The following is a 23,265-nucleotide window of genomic DNA, read 5'->3' on the forward strand; positions in this document are numbered from 1 at the left end:
TTTTTTTATTAATAAAAAATATATTAAATTGAAAATGCTTTTTTACATGTGTCCCGGGATCCCGGGAATTCCGGGAACGATCATGGACTCCGTCACATGTCCCGGGAATCGAATAAATCCGGGAAATCAGAAACCCTAGTTGGGACGTCCGACTGACAGATATTGATATTTTATATTATTCTATAAATGTTTATTAACTTAAATGTTCTGTTAATGTAAATGTTTATTATTTTTCGATCCACGCATTCATTATAGATATCACAGTGAAAATATATTTTCACTGACGTTTCAGTGAAATCATAACCTGTTACATTTTCAGGGTTGGTTTTATTCATTTAAGATTAGATTGTTAGGGTTTAAAAAATAGTTGCCAGAAAGCTGACAAGACAGAAGCAGATCCCGTAGCTGAATAGCGCTGAAAACCTGAGAAAAACCGTCACCACGCTATTTCCAGAACACGAGAACATGCCATCTCAAACGTGGGAGATCGACGAGGCTGAAATTCCTACCATCACATAGAGCGAATTGAAGAACGCGTGCGTGGATATTATTTAAGGGTTAGGATAGGTTAGGTTAAGTAAGGGTTGGCCCTTTTAATTTTAGATTAGGTTGTTAGGGCTAAATTTATAGATTTAAACGTTGTAAATTCATTGTTTGAATTGGTGAAAATATATCTTCACTATTGAAAATATATTTTCACTTGAAATATGCTTTCACTGTAACATATACATACATATGAAATATACAGTTATTTAAAAGTATAGCTACCAACATACAGGAATTTTTCTAATAGTTCTGATAGATGTTTCGCATTTTAAATATGGTGACCGGAAATATGCACTCGAGATAGTTGCACTCTCGAGACATCCAAACTTTTCAAGATGCTCAAGGAGAACTAACGCAATAGAATTCCACAAAAAAGTGTCAAGGGTAGATGTATGTTATCCGAGGATGCTTAACCTTTTTTTTTGAAATTTTATTGCGTAAGTTCTTTTTGAGCGTCTTTGAAAACTAGGACTTCTCAAAACTGCGCTATTATTCAGTGCAATTTAGTACATCTTTCCGGGAACCATTAAATATATATTATTATTATTTTTAAACATACATTCGACCCGATTCGAGATTAACGCCATGCTAATACCTCGCTCGTTAGGAAATGTGACGGAAAGCTGTCAAGTGTGCGGAGAGCCGCCATCTCCCAACCGCTGTTAGGAGGAGGAAGCGACATTTTCTCGATCTCAGACTGCAATTGGGGTCTGACGAAAAGGGCGCAGTCTGCATCCGTTTCGCATACACCCCTGTGTGGACGAACGGAATAAAAGACAGCGCGTGACTCTAGCCACCATTTTTTCCGATGAGACCAATGCACAGCTACACCACGCGCCCCTCATAAATATGCGCCCACAGCGACGACCTCAGGCCGCAATGTTTGTCCAAGCTCGATTATTCACAGCCGTTCACCACACCAAATCCCTTATTATATTCATAGTCGATTTCGTCGCCACCGCTCGCTCGCCTGTCTCGCTGATCGATTCATTTGCATTTTGTTATTTTAAGTCCGTTCTCATTATTTTTCAACTGCAGACGAATTCACCTACATGCCGGTGACATCGAAAGTCGCTGTATTTGTATGTGCGTCGACGGTGAGTGCGACAGTTGCAGTCGCATAATAACCAAAGCGAAAAGTTCACATTTGACCCCATGCGCAAGATGCGCAGAATGAGGCCCAGGATCAAATTGACGTTTATCGTGCTAGCTGTCGCCTTTCACGTGGGTATCAATTATCAATTTTGACATTTTTTTTTCAAATCCATCATTGGCAAAATTTATTTTTTCTGAATTCAAAGAAAAAAATACATTTTATTCAGTTGGAGCACGTCTAAAAAGTTTACAGTTGAATTTGGGCTATTTGGCTAAGCGATGAATGAATGTAGACTTTTCTATTTGCTGACTGTTATAAAGGGCCCTTCAAGTATTACGTAAGCAGATTTATTACAATTATTTAGCCCCTCCTCCCCCTTGTCAGCAAAATTAAGCAAAGCTCTTACCCCCCCCCCTCTCATGCTTACGTAAACATTGGTACCTATATGCAATTTTTTTTATTGATTCATGAGCAGCAGTTATAAAATAGCTTCTTAGCGAGTACCTTATTATTTGTGAGAATCCCCGAATATGTGTTTGGTTTTCAAGCATAGACAAAGTGTGGGTTGCCAATGTGTAAAAAAAAATAATAACTGCTGCTGACGTAATCACCATCTCGACCCCCCCCCCCACCCCCCATGTCATCAAAAATAAGCAAAGCAAAGACCCCCCCCCCCGCCCCCCTATAGTGCTTACGTAATACTTGGACGGCCCCTAAGTGATTAGTAATCTTTGGCATGTGGCATTGCTCATGTTTGTTTAATTTTCAGTTGAGTAAACAGCACCATTCATCATTACGATCCAATCATTAGCAGTTTTTTCACTAAACTGAGAATAAAACGTTTATTTTCAAAATTTTATCTGAAATATCAAAGCTTAAGCTCATGTACTTCATTTTTAAGCTAGCTGTTTTTTCAATAAGTAGTGGGTATAATTCATCCGATGTAGGAAAACACTGAGGTAAAACGTACATGCTATATCTTTCTTTTCTTAATAGCATTTCAAATCGACAATAGAACACTGGTAGCCAGGAGTCATTTCAGCTTTTCCCAAAGGGGGGGGGGGCAAAATTTTTGACCAGTAAGGAATGACTTTTAAGGGGGGGGTGTATTATATTTAAAAAAATGAGTGTATATGAATTTCAACAATTTATTTTAATAATTTTTTCATTTATGTATTTTTTTTAATCAATAAAATTAATAATTAAATAATTTTAAAAGATAAATGAGTTTTGCAAATATCTTTCAAAGCAAGCCAAACAACAAAACAAAATATTTTTGCGAGTTAACATTTTTTTTCTGGGAAAAATCGACATGTTTACACCTGACAATGTTCTAAAGAATTTCAATATTCGATTTTTGTTGGTTTAGTATTTTAATTCAAATTCATAATAATACATTAAACAACATGGAAGTCCCGTTCAAATCTAGGGGGAGGCGGCAGCCCACCCCAGCTCCCCCCCCCCCCACAATGACGCCCCTGCTGGTAGCCAATCGAGCTTTTATTAGCGTAGTTCATTTTTTCAGTCCTATCCTACTGGCCAATTTTTTTTCTATAGATGCAGTATTAGCTTTGAGAGTATTATTTTAAAACTAGTGTTGTGCTCGTTGATTTCAACGGGTGGTTTCGGAAAGGAATTGATACATGAATTAAAATAAAGTTATATTTCATATATAAATATAATGTAAGGCAATTTATAGGCGCACGCGCACGTATTAATAGAAAAAGTTGAGTGCGCGCATTATACGCTCACTGATCCAACTGATGAATGATTGAATGTGTGTGTGTCTTTGTGAATGTGTGTATGTGTGTACACTCCCGCGCAGTGCATCTGACGCTAACGTCACCTGTCGCTCGGCGCTCAATATCAGGAGCACATGTCAGACGCTCCACATTCCCCCCTTCCCCATTACCCCACTTCCCCGCTTCCCGCTACCTCGCTTCCCCGCGTCTCCTCGACACGATCGCTTGTCACGCCACATCCCTATAGCGCAGAGCATCGTAACCTGTGCACCGCGGTAATATGTGTTCTCCGAACAGCACTTCGGCCTAATGCATGCGAGTGAGATCGCGTGTGAGGGAGAAAACCGATGTTAGTTAGTGTTTTGTCCCTACGCATATACGGAATAACTAGCGACTGCCGATGAAGTACATACATGCGTATGTACATATGTACGTAGCTGACAAACTCTATGAGTCGTAAACAATGTGTGCCACGAATATCCAAAGATTACGATGCTCTGCTATAGCGGATGCTTAAAATGCACCCATTAGTCAGAATGTATCGTCGTTGCTCTAATTGGTCAAACGTTTTAGTCCACGTGGACCACGCTGATTGGTTGTGCGCCTCGTTCGCGTGTATTTATTTTATTGAATACTAGTGATTTTACCCGACTTTGCTAGGTATTTGTAATATAAACCGCTTAAAAATGGCCAATCTCATAGTAAACAATTTATTTGAATAGTTTTGTTTTATTCAAATTTATTTGAATATTCATTTGTTTTTGTTTTATTAAATTTAACGTCACGGATTCTAAAAACCAACGATAGTTACATACATACATACAAAGTCTCTTTCAAAATTATATATTAGAAGATTATACCAGAATCCGGCGCCCCCCGAGCCTTCGACCCCAGCGTTCCCTGGGGGCCTTCGCCCTCGCGCCCCCCGGGCACGGGGGCGCGGTTTCCATGTCGTCATGGAAACTTTGACTTGTTTAAAAAGTTCCCAACGACAGTTACATAAATACTAGGAACAACATACAGAGATATACTTCTTCTTCACGTGCCATGTCCTCCCAGAACGTCGGAACTAGATGTCCCATTCCTACTTTATCAATGGCTGCTTGGAATAGTGCTCGGGTGCTGGGGCCGTACCACTACCGAAGATTCTTTAGCCAAGATGTGTTCCGCCTGCCCCAACTGGCCTACGATTTTCCCCTGGATTATAAGGCGCAGGAGATCGTATTTCTCATTCCGCATCACATGTCCAAAGTACTCCAATGTACGCCTTTTTACACTTTTGAGCACTTCGACATGCTTTCCCATCAGGGCTAGCACCTCGGCATTAGAACGACGTGCCATCCATGAGATTCTCAACATCCTTCTGTATGTCCACATCTCAAAGGCATATAGTTTTTTGCACGTGGCATCTGTCAGAGTCTATGCTGCTGTCCCATACAGAAGGATGATTCATTGCAGTTATTTATTTTCAAAAGATATGAGAAAAATTACAGTTTCTTAATTGATATTTTATCAGTGATATAATATCAGTCAAGCAATTCTTTATAAGTCGAAAAAAAGGTTCACGCCCAAAATATAAACTAAGCTTGAATAAGACTCACTTGGCGAACACTGCAATAAAACATTGTACGTACGAAAAGGACAACATGTACGTTTTACCTAAGTGTCTTCCTACAGTGGATGGATTATAGTAGGAGCAGAGTCAACGAGAGAGTGCCATGACAAGTTTGTGCCCCCCCCCCTCTTCCCGCTCAATTATTTATTTTTTTTAATTTAATTTCCATGATGCCATTACAGGTTTTGTCCCTAGGCGACATCTATGGTATTAAACTTGTATGTACATTTATAAATTTATAGTTCATAATTTTTACTTTATCTGCATATGTATGTACTTAGTAAGACTTCCAATCCCGGGATCCTGGGATCCCAGTGTTTTCTGGTAATGAACAATGGTGGGATGAGCAATGACAGTCATAGTCCAATTGTTTGCCATCCGTTTTGACGCTGGCTTGCCGTTTCCACGAAATGGTATGAACGGCCTGTATTGTGTCGCAGATATTTTGCTCAACCGCAATGATATTTGAAGCATATTTTAACTCATTCGAACTCAGAATCGACCACTGATCACGATTTCGTGATCTAGAAAAAATGTGTGTGTGCCTGTGTTTCTGTGTGAGTATGTTTATTGTGTGTCAGTGTATTTTGGGGATTTTTTGAACACTGTTCGTCCTATCAAACTGAAACTTAGTATTGGTTAATGAAATTTTTATCGATACACCATAATTTTTTTTCAAATTTTTAGGTTGACCGGAAATGGTACCTCCCCTTATAGTTGTCCTCTTTCTTTTTAAGTTTTTGAATTAAATTATCTCCCAAACCACTCATCAAATCGGACTGAAATTTCTTACTTGTAATAGAAATTATTAATATTATACCCCAATATTTTTTCCTAAACCGAAAGTAGTACTTTTAATTTAGAGAATCAAGGTTTTTTATGTTTTTCTAAGAAATCCTTTAATTTATTGAACTGAAATTTTACCAATTTATGTATAAAAGTTGGTAAGAATCCGTCAACCAGAAGTGGCAGTATACTCTTGTTCAATTTTTTCTTCCACTATTTTTTTCGACTCCTTTAACATGTGCGCTCTTCACGTCAAAATTCAAGTATAATTGTTGTATCAATGTGATAAAAATAAAAAAATCACTAAATATAATAAACAGGAAGCGGGATTTTTTTCCTCTTAGAAAAGTCAAAAATGTTGTGACAACGATTCTTTTCACGCCCTGAACATATTTAGCTGAAAGTTTATATTTGTATTTATATTTCTTTTTGTACTAACATAGATTTGATAAAGTTTTGGTCGGAATTCGTAAGCCGGAAGTAGAACTTTAGTATTGTGTAAGTTTTCCTACATTTGTGTTCAATTTGTATTGAAAATGCTCATAGTTGGTATGTACATACATATGTGCATACATATGTATGTTCGATTATCGATTTTGTTTTTTATCCTTCTTATATTCCTCAAATACAAAGATAAAGTCGTAGATTGGTCACATCCGAATTTTTTACATAAAGTAAATGTAATTGGAGTTTTTTTTTATATTAGGTGGATTGTTTCGATGAATAATTACTAGACGGTACAAACTACATACGTATTTGTAAAAAACGAATCAAAAAATCAAAGCGATGTTTTTTACTTTATTTAATTACATTTTCGGATGTGTTTTATTTAATCTTAGAAATTTATGGATGCGAACAGAAAATTTAAAGAATGCAGCCAAACTCTCAAAATTAGTACGCCAGTACGGGAGTATTTTTTGCGTGAAACATCGGGAGAGTTTGCAAAATACAATTGAACGTTTTTGAAATATGAAAATATGCAATTGAACTTTTTTTTCTTACACATTTGAAATCCCGGTGCTAGCACCGGGATCCCGGGATCGGAGATCTACTTATTGAAGTAACTTTCCGAGATTGGAAGCACTAATTAGCACACAATTTTCCTACTGAAATTCATTTTATTTTTTTATTTACAATTTTACCATAGTGACATTTCAGAATAGCCCCAAGTCGTCACTATGGCTAAACAAAAAAAAGGATACAAAAAGTTATGAATGCCAAATAAAACATGATATCAGCATATTTTGGATTAAACAAAACCATGTTGAGGAGCTAGAGCTTGGCCAAATAAATACATATGTACATATCTACATATGTATGTTCAGATTATATAGAGCAAGGATATTATTATTGTCACTCCTAATTTAATATTAATAATCTAGTCTTACTGAAAATGATTTATAATTTAACGGCAATTTAGCACAAAAAATTTATAACGTGATGCAGACCCAATAATTTGTAGCAATATTATTTGTTCAAGTGATACCCACATGCACACACAACGTTGTATCAATATCTTGTAAAATCGTTTCAACACATTCCATTATGATGATGAAACATTATACATATATTTCATAGGTTGTTGAATTAACTTTTAAATAAATGTAATATATGAACATTCGTATGCATTGAGAGTAAGGTAAACATCATATACATACATATGTACATACATGTGCATATCTATGTTGAATTCGCCTTTTATGAAAATGTTTAAAATAATAATTCTTACGTAAGTAAGCACTGCCTTAAAATAGTTTATGTAATTTATGTATTTTCCATATACTTATTAAAATAAATAAATTTTGTCATTTCAGTCAATTACCGGAAGCGGGCTATTTCCCGCCAGTCTCAACAGAGGAAAGCCGTTGGGTCTTTTGACCATGCACGCTGAACAACTTCATGAATTAAGTCCTCCTATAAAATTTCTCCCGAGTATGTCGTTTTCAAGTAAACCATTTTTCCCGTCAATGCAGCTTCCATTGATGACACTTCCCACAATACCAGAGGAAGATGAAGAGGTCGAAGCGGCCGAATCAGCATTTTCAATCCCACAGTTTCCCTTTGATGTACCATTCACTTTCCCAGCATTTCCCGTCACGAACAAGCCAAAAGACGATGAGATTGATACGACCCCATCATCGATTCCTAATTCACCACCATCCGACAGTTATGTTTTGAATATGATTGATCCAGAACTTCCCGCCTTAGAGCCCGGAAATCCTGTAACAGAGAAGACTTTGAATGATCCTAGTGATGAAATTGAACTATTCGAAGTGTCAGCAACAGTTGAATCTATTGATAATTTTGACAACATTGCTATAGTTGAAGAACAAAATATTTCACCAAATGGAGAAAGTATCTCAGATGTGAATCAAGGTGATAATATCGTTGTGCCTAAAGAAGAATCTTCTACCAAAGAAAACGAGAAGTCAATAAAACCTCAAGATACTTTGGAAGATGTGATTAATAATAATCAAGAAACAACAACAGAATCACAAATAATACAAGTAACGTCAGAAAACCCGTCAGGTTTACAATTAGAAAATAATACAATGACATTTGGAAATATGGAAAAAACTTTGACAACTGAAGGATCAGACCAAAATGACTCTGAAAATCTTCTAGTTCAAGGACTAACTTCACCGTTATTCAATAATCAATCTGAATTAGTTACCAGTGAAATAATCGACATGAAACATAATGCAATGCCAACAGATCAAAATGAATTATTGCCAATGTCTAAAGATGACATTCCAACCTCTATTGAAAATGCAACGTTAATCGACTCAATTACGAAACCTGAGGACTCCTCACAGGCAGATCAATCCGAACCTTTGGAATTACCAAACAATGTTAATGTATCGGACACAAAAACTGTGCAAGCTATTTTGTTGGTGGATGAAAACTTAATTCTTTCAAATAATAATACTTCAATAACAGATGAATCAATTTCAATGAACATTGAAGATCAAAACAATATGACTGAAAGTATTTTTAATGAATCCGATATTCACAGTTCTACTATTTCAGAAGGAGAAAATTTGACGGAAAATACAACCGACAATCCAATAGATGAAACTACACCAGTCAATGTTCAAATTGAAGATTCTCAAATTGATCCAGTTACTGAAACGAATTATAATATCATAAACACCGATATTTTACTTTCTGAAAAAAATAAAGAAATTACTGATGATATTAGCACTGTAGAAATAGAACCAAAAATTGAAGAAGATGGAGGTGGAGAGACAAACACTCTAACCCCAGAACCAGAAGATGCCAAAGTTATGCAAAAAAGTAATCCTGATGCCCAAAGCATGTCAGAAGTGAACCCTATTAACATAGAAGATGAATCAATTGTGCAAGTTATACCTTTGAATGCCATCGCAAAATCAGACGAATCACAGTCAACTCAGATATCTGAAAATATCTCAGAATTTCCAGTACAGGATACTAACGAAAATTCAAATTTGATAGAAACCCCAGAGCTCAAGGAAAATAAATTATTAATTTTTTTAAATGAAACTATCATTCAAAATCCTACAGAAATAAACATAGATAATACAACAAACATGAATGAAGATGTTGCATTTCAAGATTCTGCGAATAATATTTCAGCTATTGATTCAGACAGTATTATAATTGAGGAAATCAATATCTCAAATAAAACTGAAGAGATTATATCAGGCAATTTAAAGATCTCAGATATACCTTCTGAAAATCTGTCGAACTCTACTGAAATATCCGAAACAATACCAGTCACTGTTGAAAATAAAGAAATAGATACTTTAACTATTGTTGATGAGTCAGCAAATAAAACTGCATCTCAAATAGAATCCGATGAAAATCTGTCGAACTCTACTGAAATATCCGAAACAATACCAGTCACTGTTGAAAATAAAGAAATAGATACTTTAGCTATTGCTGACGAGTCGGCAAATAAAACTGCATCTCAAATAGAATCCGATGAAAATCTGTCGAACTCTACTGAAATATCCGAAACAATACCAGTCACTGTTGAAAATAAAGAAATAGATACTTTAGCCATTGTTGATGAGTCGGCAAATAAAACTGCATCTCAAATAGAATCCGATGAAAATCTGTCGAACTCTACTGAAATATCTGAAACAATACCAGTCACTGTTGAAAATAAAGAAATAGATACTTTAGCTATTGTTGACGAGTCGGCAAATAAAACTGCATCTCAAATAGAATCCGATGAAAATCTGTCGAACTCTACTGAAATATCCGAAACAATACCAGTCACTGTTGAAAATAAAGAAATAGATACTTTAGCTATTGTTGATGAGTCGGCAAATAAAACTGCATCTGAAATAGAATCCGATGAAAATCTGTCGAACTCTACTGAAATACCCGAAACAATACCAGTCACTGTTGAAAATAAAGAAATAGATACTTTAGCTATTGTTGATGAGTCGGCAAATAAAACTGCATCTCAAATAGAATCCGATGAAAATCTGTCGAACTCTACTGAAATATCCGAAACAATACCAGTCACTGTTGAAAATAAAGAAATAGATACTTTAGCTATTGCTGATGAGTCGGCAAATAAAACTGCATCTCAAATAGAATCCGATGAAAATCTGTCGAACTCTACTGAAATATCTGAAACAATACCAGTCACTGTTGAAAATAAAGAAATAGATACTTTAGCTATTGTTGACGAGTCGGCAAATAAAACTGCATCTCAAATAGAATCCGATGAAAATCTGTCGAACTCTACTGAAATATCCGAAACAATACCAGTCACTGTTGAAAATAAAGAAATAGATACTTTAGCTATTGTTGATGAGTCGGCAAATAAAACTGCATCTGAAATAGAATCCGATGAAAATCTGTCGAACTCTACTGAAATACCCGAAACAATACCAGTCACTGTTGAAAATAAAGAAATAGATACTTTAGCTATTGTTGACGAGTCGGCAAATAAAACTGCATCTCAAATAGAATCCGATGAAAATCTGTCGAACTCTACTGAAATATCCGAAACAATACCAGTCACTGTTGAAAATAAAGAAATAGATACTTTAGCTATTGTTGATGAGTCGGCAAATAAAACTGCATCTCAAATAGAATCCGATGAAAATCTGTCGAAATCTACTGAAATATCTGAAACAATACCAGTCACTGTTGAAAATAAAGAAATAGATACTTTAGCTATTGTTGATGAGTCGGCAAATAAAACTGCATCTCAAATAGAATCCGATGAGTATCTGTCGAACTCTACTGAAATATCCGAAACAATACCAGTCACTGTTGAAAATAAAGAAATAGATACTTTAGCTATTGTTGGTGAGTCGGAAAATAATACTGCATCTCAAATAGAATCCGATGAAAATGATGAGCAAACTGAGAAAAATATGATTAATCAACCGTTGCTAATTAATGAAAGTTTATTCAATTCTAGTTTATCTGTAGAAAATTTAGTAAGGCCACAAGATATTGATTTTGATATAATTACTGCCGATAGTTCAAATATATCCCCAAATGAAACTTCAATTCCTGTCATTGATCCAATTTCAGAGACTAATAACACTGCTGAAAATATTTTCGAACAAGAACAAATAATTGATATGCCATTTAAGGTACCATTAAATAATGAAAATCAAACTATCATTGAAAAAGACAAATATCCCAATAATACTATCCAGTCAAATGACACTTTAATTCCTGCCAGTGACCACATTTTAGAGACCAATAACAACACTGAAAATACTTTTAAAAAGGAACAAATACTTGATATGCCATTAAATGATGAAAATCAAAATATCATTGAAAAGGACGAATATCCCAATAAAAATATTCAGTCAAATGATACTTCAATACCTGTGAGTGATATAATTTTAGAGACTAATAGCACCGTTGAAAATAGTTTGGAAAAGGAACAAATAATTGATATGCCATTAAAGAATGAAAATCAAATAATGATTGCAAAAGAAGAAGAACACCCCAATAATACTATCCAGTCAAATGAAATCCAAATGATATTATTTGAAAAAGATCTGAATTCTATATCTGAAGAAAGTTCTAATAATGATATGAACTCACCAGATAGTGACAATGATACAGCTGAAAGTAGTACCGAAATACTGAAATATGTAGAATTATCGAATATTGATTTGAATAAAACTTCACTAAATTCAAATGAAGAATTGAAAAACGTTACAGATGAAATTGAAAATTTAGCAGAGGCAACCACTTTAAATGTTGAAAATTTAGAAGATCAAAATATAATTACCTATGAAATACCAACAAATTCAACATTGGAACTAGATACTGTAACATCCCAAAACAATTTCATTACGAATCCCGAAGGTATAGAGGAATTACAACAAAATGCTACTACCGTGGATCAAAATACTCAACAGGATGAAAAAGAAGAATCCACTTCAGAAGCGACTGAACCTCCTAAATTACCTATTGATTATAATAACGATAAAAATATTACAGAAGAAATTCCAGAATATATTGAAGTTTTAAATACAACTATTGTAGATATAAACGAAACTGCTTTGGTAGAGACATCACAAGGTATAGAAAATAATGAATTTAATATTATAGATATATCTCCACAACTTGACCCATTAATTAAAGATAACGAGGACATAATTATAATCGAAGAAGTTCCAATTGAATTCAATATAAATGAAACGACAACATCGGATGCAAATATATCTGAACCAATTGAAAATTTAGAAGCAACTTCAGAAAGACAAATTCAAGTTCCAAATATAGGTGAATCGTTACAAGTTAAGGTTGAAATGGAATCTTTACTTAATAATACAGATATAACAATTAATAGAGATTTTGAAAGTGTTCTCGAATCACCTATTATTGAAAATCTTACTTCTAACATATCAATCAATGAAACTGCTCTGACCGATGAATCAAAAGATCCAATACCTGAAATAATTCTTGTTGATGAAACTCTCAATGAAAATTCTGTGAATAAATCTAGCACTGATGTAACAAATGAAGCTACTACCGAAATTAGTGAAACTTCTACAGAAACTAAATATGAAATACGAATGTTTCCAAATATACCTGAAAAACCACAGGATGATTCAGAGCAGCAAGTAGAGGCTGAACAATTAAAGCCTCTAGAACCGTTACAAGTTTTAATTACGAACCAAACTGCTGAGGAAGATATATTGAAAGTACCAAACCAAGACGTGCAAAATTTATCATTTTTAAATGAAACAGATACATTGAGTGAGGGAACTATTATTTCGAGTGAACTTAATATTATAGAGTTAACAAAAGATGGAACTATCGAGGAAATGCAAAATGAGTCATCTGAAATGTCTACAAATTCAACTAATTTGATCGATGATCCTATAGAAAATATTATAGACACACGTGCAGATGTGCCAAATGTTGTTGAGGAAAATACTACTGTAAGTGATGATTCTCAAAACGAAACCTTGGTAGAAATACAATATGTGCAAAACGCCGATGATGAACTGACAACACTTTCAAGTTTAGAAAGTTTGGATATAATAGATTTAAATATAACTGATAAAGAAATGTCGAATATTTTAAGTGAACCCACTAAGTTAATCGATGTTTCTCAAAACGAAATAAAATCTGCACAAGAAATTGAAAATGAAACAACGACATCCAATATTTTAGAAAATTTAGATATAGAAGGTTTAAATACAACCGATAAAGACATTAAAAATTTAACAGAACAAAACTTATCAAAGCTTACATCTGACGAAAAAACTGAAACTGAAGTAGTGCAACCTGAAATTATTAAGGAGGAACCCATTTCTTCTAATTCGGAAATTGAAAATGAAAAATTACAAGGGGCCAAAGAAGAATCAATGATTTCTCAAAACACAACTGAAAAAACTCCATTAGATGAAGAAATTGTAAAGATAAATAACACAACTTTTAATTTAGATAGTGACAAAGCAATAATAACGAACATTACAGACATTGAACGTCAATTTACAGACGTTCATATTGTGACATTACCAATCGAAGGGGTGACGATGGAAAAAGCCAATGAAGATATTACATTATCCATAGAACCCTCTAATGTGAATTTAATTAATGATTTACCAAAACAACAAAATGAAACTGAAAAAATAATTGCTGAAACATCAGTAGAACAAATAGTACAAAACGTAACAGAAATTGAGATTTCGCAACTACCAACTAGCGAAACACTTCCAAGTTTGAATGGCGAGACGATCACAACTCTAAACAAAACTGAATCATCCGCCAACGACCCACAAATAGAAATATTGAACAAAATCATATCAGAGATTCCAATCGACAAAGAAGCACAGCAAGTTGTTTTACAAAAGTCGAATGACATTTCAAACCAAACGGTATTAGGATTATCACCATCTAACGATGATAATAATTCCACAACAGTTACCGTTATGAGAATGTATGAAAAATTGTTGCTGAAGTATGTTTTTAACGGCCCAGAAGCTTAAAATTGAGATGATTACGTAATTTTTAATACTTTTAATTAGTGTACGTCTATGAATTATAAATAAGAGATTTAGAAAATAGTTTGTATGTATTTAAAGAATATTTCCTATCGCGAATATTGAAAATAGCGTTGAATAATAAACATGTCAGGCTGTACATTTTTTTCGTTATATTTAATATGACTTTTATTATTTACATTTTATTTACATACATTAATGTGGAGAATGTGGAGAGTTTTTTCATAGTGGGAGGGGAGGGATATGGACTATACACATCGTTTACCTATATTCTTAACAGGAAATCAACTGATACCACAGGTCAATTCTTTCTTGTACTTCAAATTAGCTACACATATGTATGTATACGTCCATTACGAAAAAAAATTGTTGCTACGAGTGAAATACATATATGTATGTACATACATACATATGTATCTATCATTTATTACATTTTATTGTACTTTATTTAATTTATTTTTTTATAATAAATATATTTTCAAAACAAATATTTATTTAAAAGGTTTTTAATTTACCAATTCTGAAGAATATGTACGTGTATACATACATATAATATGTACATATGTTCATATGTACGTATCTATGTATTTAAACACTACTCAAGGCGAAGTAAATAATTGATATCTAATTTGTTTACACATTTTCTATCTTAGACGTATGTAACGTGTATATGTATATGTGTACATATGAGCATGTTAATCCATATTTATATATAATTTAAACAATATCAAAAATAAATCATAATATATAAACTTCACAAAGAAAACATAAAGAACTGATTGAGAAATAATAAAGAAATCTGAAAGAAATAATAAAGACTTGAAAATTTTATATTTAGTGCCTGATTGAGACGTCACAACATTTTTAAACTTGCCTATATACATATGTATGTATACCAGTGGCGGACGGTGGGTGTTAATACCGGGTGTGCTGTGTATGCCGTAGGGCATAGGGTATAAAATTAGCAATTAAAAAAAAATACTCGTTTTGCATTACAAAAATGTTTAATTTATTAGTTATTTATACATAAGTTCAATGCGACGTTTCTGAGACATAAACTTTTCAATCACGTCTGCATAGAATGTGTCTTTCTGTTTTAATTCCACCAATAACTTTTTTTCTATTGAAATTAAGCTAAGGCCACATAATCTATCTTGACCTTGCGTACCTCTATAGCAAGTTTTTATTCTTTTCAGCGCCGAAAAAGAACGTTCTGCTGAAGCTGTACTGCTTGGTATCGTTAATATTAATTCTCCCAGCTTAAACACCTCTTTAAAACCAGATTCGAGGTTATTTTTTGTCATGAATTGTATTAATTCATGAACAGGTTTCTCTGAAAATTCAGAGCTGGAATATAGCACAATGAGTTCGTTTTTCAATCGAATATAATCAAACAGTGATCCATAAAAATCTTTTAATTTATTAATTAAAACATTTGGAAAATTTTCTTTATATTCGTCATATTTATCATTACAAAGAAGGTGAAAATATTCTAATTTGGAAAGTGAAGAATATCTACATTCGACTTGTGCGATTATGCTATCAACTATTTTGAAATATAATTGACGAAATGAAGTTTTATCTTCTACTTCTGAATAATTTTTTAATCTTTGTGGCCTACGATCATGATCATCATTTTTTTCATTTAAATAATTATTCCATAACATTTCAAAATTATTATCCCTTTCGTATTTCAGTTGCTGCAAAACATCATTAATTTTTTTACAACAATATAAAACGTCCGAAGATTTAGATTGAAGAATGTTATACAAAACATCAGTTATTCCAAACAGTTTTGAAAAAAATTGAAGAAGTTTAATTGTTTGAAAATCCTCTAAAAAGCCTAAAAACCCTCGTGCTTTTATAACAGTATCTGTGTCCCATAATTCACAATTTTCTATAACATGTCGAAAAAAATCTGTAAATTGACTTCTGTATTGTTGTACTGTGCTACTTAAACGAGATGTAAAATTCCACCTTGTGGGTGAATACTCTTTTGGAAGATTTTGAAAAGTATGTAGACAATCCATTTAAAGTTTGAAAAAATGATTTACTTTCTTTAATATCAGAAAGACCTTGCTGCAATACTAAATTCAATACATGAGCATAACAGTGTGTAAAAAGAGCAAAAGGATAAGCATTGAGGACTTTGGATTGCAAACCATTTACGTGTCCACTCATTACACTTGCTCCATCATAAGTCTGTCCAACCGATTTGTCTTGAATTTTAAATTCTTCAACTATGTTCACCACGTGACGGAATAGACCATTAGATGTTTTATCAGCACTAACGTCTGTAAAACTAATAAACCGTTCATGTACATTGCCTTTACATACAAAACGTAAAACTGTTGAGAGCTGTGATTTTGTCATTATATCTGAAGTTTCATCGAGAATAATAGCAACAAAACTTGCTGACTCTACTTCATTTTTTATATGAACTTTAATAACATGAGCGATTGCTTCGATTATGTCATTTTGTATACTTGGAGAAGTACCACGAAAGGTAGTAGCAGTATTTAAATGAGTATCTAAAACAGAATCATATTCTCGAAGAGCATTTAGATATTCAATGTAATTGCCTTTGTTTACGGAATTACATGACTCGTCGTGACCTCGCAGGGACAGTTCTTGTTTTCCTAGATAGATTATTGCGTTAATAATTCGTTTTAAAACATCTCTATTTTTATTTACTTGTTCATTATGTCGACTTATTTCGGCTTTACGTTGACTGTCAATTAATACGTCGATTCGTTGTTTGCCAAACATTTGTATGGAAAGAAATGATTGAACGTGTGCCTGCGATCCTTCGTGTTTCTTCAGTGCTGCTGTCAAATGGTTGAGATCAGCAAATCCTTCTTTGTTCCACACATTAATATCTTTGGAGAACAATAAACATGGCCAGCAGAAAAGTTTGGATCGAATTTCACAGCCTGTAATCCATTCGAATTTTTTATAATTTGAAACGCAAAAATGTCTAGTGTAAACTTTTGTTTTTTCTTTATGCAAACTGGATAAATTTGGAAGAGACGGACACGGTTTCCCATCTTTAATTATTTTTAATTTTATCTCAAAACTTCTATTTGAAAACGGAATAGTTAAAATGTCTTGAACACTGTTAGCCATTATTAGTTATTAGAGGTATGACTGAGATACGAATGACCATAAAAATACGAATGTGCGAAAAAGTACGAGACCACGTGTCGCATCGCATTCGGTCAATTGCCGAGTGGTGCGGTGCGGTGCGGTGCGGTGCGGTGCGGTGCGGTGCGGTGCGCGGTGCTCTGAAGTCGTAGCACACCGTACGTCTTAATATCGCGAACAAACCTATACAAGCGAATATCCGCCTGCACACTCCAACCAAACCCACCAATTTGCTGCACGGCATAGGTATTCTCTCGTCGCGGCGCACAAACTACATACACACATCACACAACACGCTGCAGACTGCACACCACACCATACACCATACATTTAGCGCACGCGGTAAATACACCATACACATCAATGCCTGTTTATACAACAACACATTATTTTGTATTAAAATACTACTTTATGTGGTCTTTGGTTTTCACGGGTGTGCGCCGCACACCTAGCACACACCCAATATACGCCACTGATGTATACATGCATACAAATATATGTATATGTACAAAAAAGTTTTAAAACTAATTCGTTTACCTATAAAAATACAAATTGTACAACACATACAGACAATCATACGTAGTTGCATATAAAATAAATTCTTAGTGTATCATATTTTACATTAGCATATACATATGCATTATTGCACTAGTTAACGTACCGGGGACAAACCTCATGATTTATTAAAATGGTCAAAGGAGTATATCAATTGAATAGGTTAAAAACATCCATAAGCTTCTTGATTTTTATCACCTGCGTCTACACTCATATACGAGTATATATGTACATAAATATATATATGTATACAGATGTATTCGAAAAAATGTTTGGTTTGCAATAAATTTTATAGAGTAAACAACCAATAAAACACTGTGCAAACTTATTGCGACAAAAGCATTGGTATTTATTACGATCAAATTTCGAATGGAATTTTTTACAAATCCAGAAAATAATTATCTAGTTTGACGAAAATGACCTATGTATTTAGTAAAATATGCACGCTTAAAAATCATGCTTAATTGAGTTTTGAAACAATACAAACGAAAAATATAGTGATTGTTGAGTTTATATTCAAACCAAGCATTCAAGTCTCCCAACTTGTAATTTTTACTATCGTACATATGTATGTACATACATGTGTGCATATTTATTTATTAATTTATTTATGTAAGATATAGCTTATTAGCTAATTATATTTAATCATACAAATAATAATATATTCATACACATGCATGCCCATACACATACGCGCATACACACACATGCACACTTAAAATAAAAATAACTATTTACACATTAATACAGAGATGTAGCCTTACAGCTACCTGAAATTTGTCAATATTACTTATATTTCTAATATAATCTGGCAGCTTATGATAAGTAACAACACCTATATAAAATATGTTTTTTTACTCTTATTTAATTTTATATTCTGTACGGTTAATTTATTGCTGCCTCTAGTACTATATTTATGAAAATCTAGGTCTCTAATAAAATATCTATCGTAATACCTAGGTAAAATATAGCTTATAAATGAAAACCAACATACATATTTTCAGAGTATCACTAACGTTCATCCAATATAATTCCTTTAAAATGGATCTTATACTAATATACCTATTTACATCCAAGATACTCCTTATGGCTCTATTCTGTAATTTTTGTAGCCTATCTTTAATTAACAAATTCATCAAGTACATTATACATGCATTATACGTGATGATATGTACATATGTAAGTATGTATGTATGTAGACACATACATATAATAAATATAAATTATTATACTTTAAAAAATATTCAAGAAATGTACGCAAAGGTTAACTTTTAAACAACAATTAAAATTCTTGAATTTGCAATTAAAACAATGACGGAACACTTCACTAAGTGGAAAATTCAAATTAATCAAACCAAAACAGACGCTATATTATTTAGTGTTAGAAAGCATAAGCCAAGTTCAGATCTGAAAATCCCCTCTGGAGAAAGTCTAAAATGGCAGTTGGTAATAAAATATTTAGGAGTAACGTTCGATAAAAGAATGAGATGGGCACCTCACATTGAGGCAGCGAAACGCAAGGCGATGCGAGGTTTATCCTCAATATACCCAATATTTAATCGCCATAGTTCTTTATCAACTCAAAATAAAATAAAATTATATCGCGCGCTCATATTACCATTATTAACCTATGCTTCACCTGTATGGAATAACGCCTCAAATACCAACCTTTCCAAACTCCAAATAATACAAAATAAATTCCTAAAAATAATTTATAATACACCCATATATACTAACTTGAAAAAACTACATGCCATAAATAATATTCCGTTTGTTACAGACATTACTAACAAACTAACCGGTAGATTATATGACAGAGTCACTAATAACCATACTAACACAGAGTCACTAAGTCTCGGTGATTACAACAAAAATTTGTGTTTACACCTTCAGGTATAAACACAAATTACCTAAACGCAATCTGGTTTAGGTCATCGACTTTAGAGAGTTTTTAATTAATATTATGTATTAGATGTATTATGAGCATTTATAAGAATTTTAAATATGTTTTTGAGCTCTTTTTCATTATACTTTAACATTAGAATAATATAATACTATGATTACTAACAAAATTAAATTAAAATTGTAAAATAGAAAATGATCATTAAATCAGTAGCTATTAAAATAGATATAAGATGTATTGTGAACATAATTTAGTAATAATAAAATGCATTTAGAAATCAAAAAAACATCAATTAAATGGAAAATATCTTTGTTTCAAGAAATAGCCATAGAATAACCACGGGAATCTGGTTTTTGGTAAACCCGACATGAAGCATTGACTATACTTCTAAAATTTAGCATTGAATAATATTTTTAATAACTTTTCAAGTAAAAAATGTTGCCATATCGGATCGTTTTCGGTATTGTAAAGAAATATTGTCACTAGCAACATCGTTTCCACCCGCATGCGTTTCTTTGTTTATGCCAGATCACGCGTTAATAAAATCTGACATTCACTGGTGTTTTGATTTCTGGATTTTTCAACTGGCTATCTTTCACTTGGCTTCCTGATTTTTGTTTTTTCCCTTAGACTGACTTTTTCTCAGATATATGTTTGTCCCGGCTTTAACAACTTGAACATCGTTCATAAACAAATATTGACCCCTTTCTGTTTTCAACCCCCTCGGTCCTCGCCCCTCGCTCCAGGTTCATTTCAGTCTCAGTTCATGCGTGTCTGTTGACGTTTACCTAACCTAACCTAATCTTAAATTAATAAATACCGACCCTAAAAACCTAATCTTAAATGAATAAGGCCAACCCTAACTTAACCTAACCTAACCTGACACTTAACTTAATAAGTGTTGGTTGCTAAAATATGTTTTTTTTAATAAGTACCGACCCTAACAACCTAATCTTAAATTAATAGGGCCAACCCTAATTTAACCTAACCTAACCTGAACCTTAAATAAGTGTTGGTTGCTAAGATATGTTTTTTTTTGTAAAAATATTGATGAAATAAAACTTTCAAAAAAAAAAGATTACGATTAATTTAGATGTATATTACGGTGTGTTGACTAGTGATTCTGATTTCTCGATGATTTTCATTTCTCGAGAAATAAGAATTCTTTATTTAACTTCTTAAATTTTGATAAATGAAAAAATGTATATAATACAGTAAAGTATCGTTTATTCGACATAATTGGATTCAAGAATACAAATATACGTTTTCGCATTATTGGTATGTAATTTTAGACGTGTTTATTTATTACAATTATTTTTCACCATCGAACTATAAAAATCGAAAAATCGAAATTTCAACCAAACGCGCAAAACGATCGGAAGAATGTAGGATATCAGCGACACTGATTTACAAGTAGGTATTTATTTATTTATTTAATAAACAGAGAGAAACTTACAGCTAAAACCAAGATAATAAAATAAATAGTTAAACATAAGCCAATTAAAAGTTTCTTCAAATAGCATAAAAATGAAAAATGAACTTGCTATGAAGGCCAATAAAAAAGAAAAAAAATAACAATACAAAAAGAAAATAGTGACAAATTTGTAAATAATAGTAGAAAGTAATAATAGATTATGGTGAATAACAGTAGAAAATTAATCAAAAAGGATTAAGGTAAAAAAAAAATAAATAACGGGTTGAAAAAATCAATCTTGCAAATAAGTTCCTAATAGTAATTAAACTATCATGAAATATGTCAATATTCACAGCTAAGCCATTATAAAAATTGCACACTCTGACGATATAAGAGTTTCGACGATAATTAGTGGAAGTAATGGAAGCACGCAAAAGGGCCCATTTGCGTAGGTACCGATTTGGTACATATAAATAAAACTTACTTAGAATAGCAGAGCAGTCGATGTCAGGTAAATAAAAACTAATAAAAAACTTGTTATTTACGAGCGATTGATTGCAACTGATGTCATCTGAAAATTGTTTGCTGTCTTCCTGTTTATCCGAATTATTCAAAAATTCAGATATCCGACACCTCATCTGCACCATTTAGGTTGAAAAATTGACACTCAACAGTCTTCTGTATTACATATTTACTAAATTCTCCGTCTATTCAAACTCATGCCATTGTATTACGTACATAATGTTAATAATCAATATAATAACACTCGCTTTGCAATGCGTATTAATATTTGTATTTGATCAGCTCGTGTTAATCGACAGCACCTAAAGATGATTGTTGGAAATTTGTTGTTTTTGTCAATTATAAATATGTATAGAAATTTGTAGGAACAACTGAAATACGAAGCAATCAACTACGTATACATGAACACCTGTTTCAGTTATCCATGTGTACATTATTTAAAGTTTATTAGTTTTTAAATTACATTAACAACAGCACTCATCCATTCTTCATCCTTACTTTTAGTTCAATTCTGGAGATTTCTGAAACTTATAGCTGATTTTTTTTTGTGTATGAAAATGTATTTTCACTAGCAACATTTGAAAGTATGATTTTGTTCAAATATTATAATACATATGTACATATGTAGCTAACACTGAACAACAACAAAAAATCCGGAGAGGACACTAATCAATCGTTCCTAATTTTGATGTTTTTTTGTTTGCTTACTCCCGTTTAAGAGATATGAGCGTTTAAAAAAATGGGAAATTTTTACAAATTTTTGAATTAAAGGCTTTTGCAGTCTTAATTTCAAAATCTAGTTTTGCTGTGCCAGAAGTGAGTATTGGAATCAATAGTTAAATGTTTTTTCTATCGATTGTGATTTTTATTGCTTCGAAATACTTATTATTAATTATCTTGCGAATTTTAAAAGTAAAAATATATATGTACTATTTTTTTACACATTTTTTTCCGTAATATTATGAGTTAATTCCCCAAAGTTTTCACTTTACCATATTTATAATAATTGGGTTTTATGTCAATATTTTTTGTTTTATCGAGACGTACTAATTCAAGCGGTAAATGATTTGTGATTCCTGATTTTTTACAATGCTATTCTATGTTTCACTTTGCTAATGATTCAGGCAATATTCCTAAATTCTTCCGATCGGTTTCAAACTTTGCCATTTTGCGCGGTTTGTTTACCGATTGAAATTTGAAGCGATTCTGATATTTCGATGGTGAAAAATAATAATAATAAGATTGTGAATATTTTGCCGACGTTGACGTTTGTTATTTTGTTGCTCAGTGTAATTAATACATACATATGTATGTACTTACATCTGATAGTATATATATATATATATATATATATATATATATATATATATATATATATATATATATATATATACATATATATAAATATATATATATATATATATATATATATATATATATATATATATATATATAT

The 23,265-nt window shown here is 32.7% G+C and overlaps 1 protein-coding gene across 1 annotated transcript; it reads left to right on the top strand.

Annotated features, from left to right (window-relative positions):
* The first annotated feature begins 1,200 nt into the window (after nt 1-1,200).
* Nucleotides 1,201-14,745, top strand: LOC143909840 (uncharacterized). Its single transcript, XM_077428064.1, has 2 exons — nt 1,201-1,770; nt 7,600-14,745. Exons 1-2 carry the CDS (start codon nt 1,702-1,704, stop codon nt 14,254-14,256), a joined length of 6,726 nt encoding a protein of 2,241 aa, XP_077284190.1. The 5' UTR covers nt 1,201-1,701; the 3' UTR covers nt 14,257-14,745.
* The last annotated feature ends 8,520 nt before the right edge of the window (nt 14,746-23,265 follow it).

This window comes from Arctopsyche grandis, chromosome 3 (genome assembly GCF_051622035.1).
Source record: "Arctopsyche grandis isolate Sample6627 chromosome 3, ASM5162203v2, whole genome shotgun sequence".
Taxonomy (NCBI): Eukaryota; Metazoa; Arthropoda; class Insecta; order Trichoptera; family Hydropsychidae; genus Arctopsyche; species Arctopsyche grandis.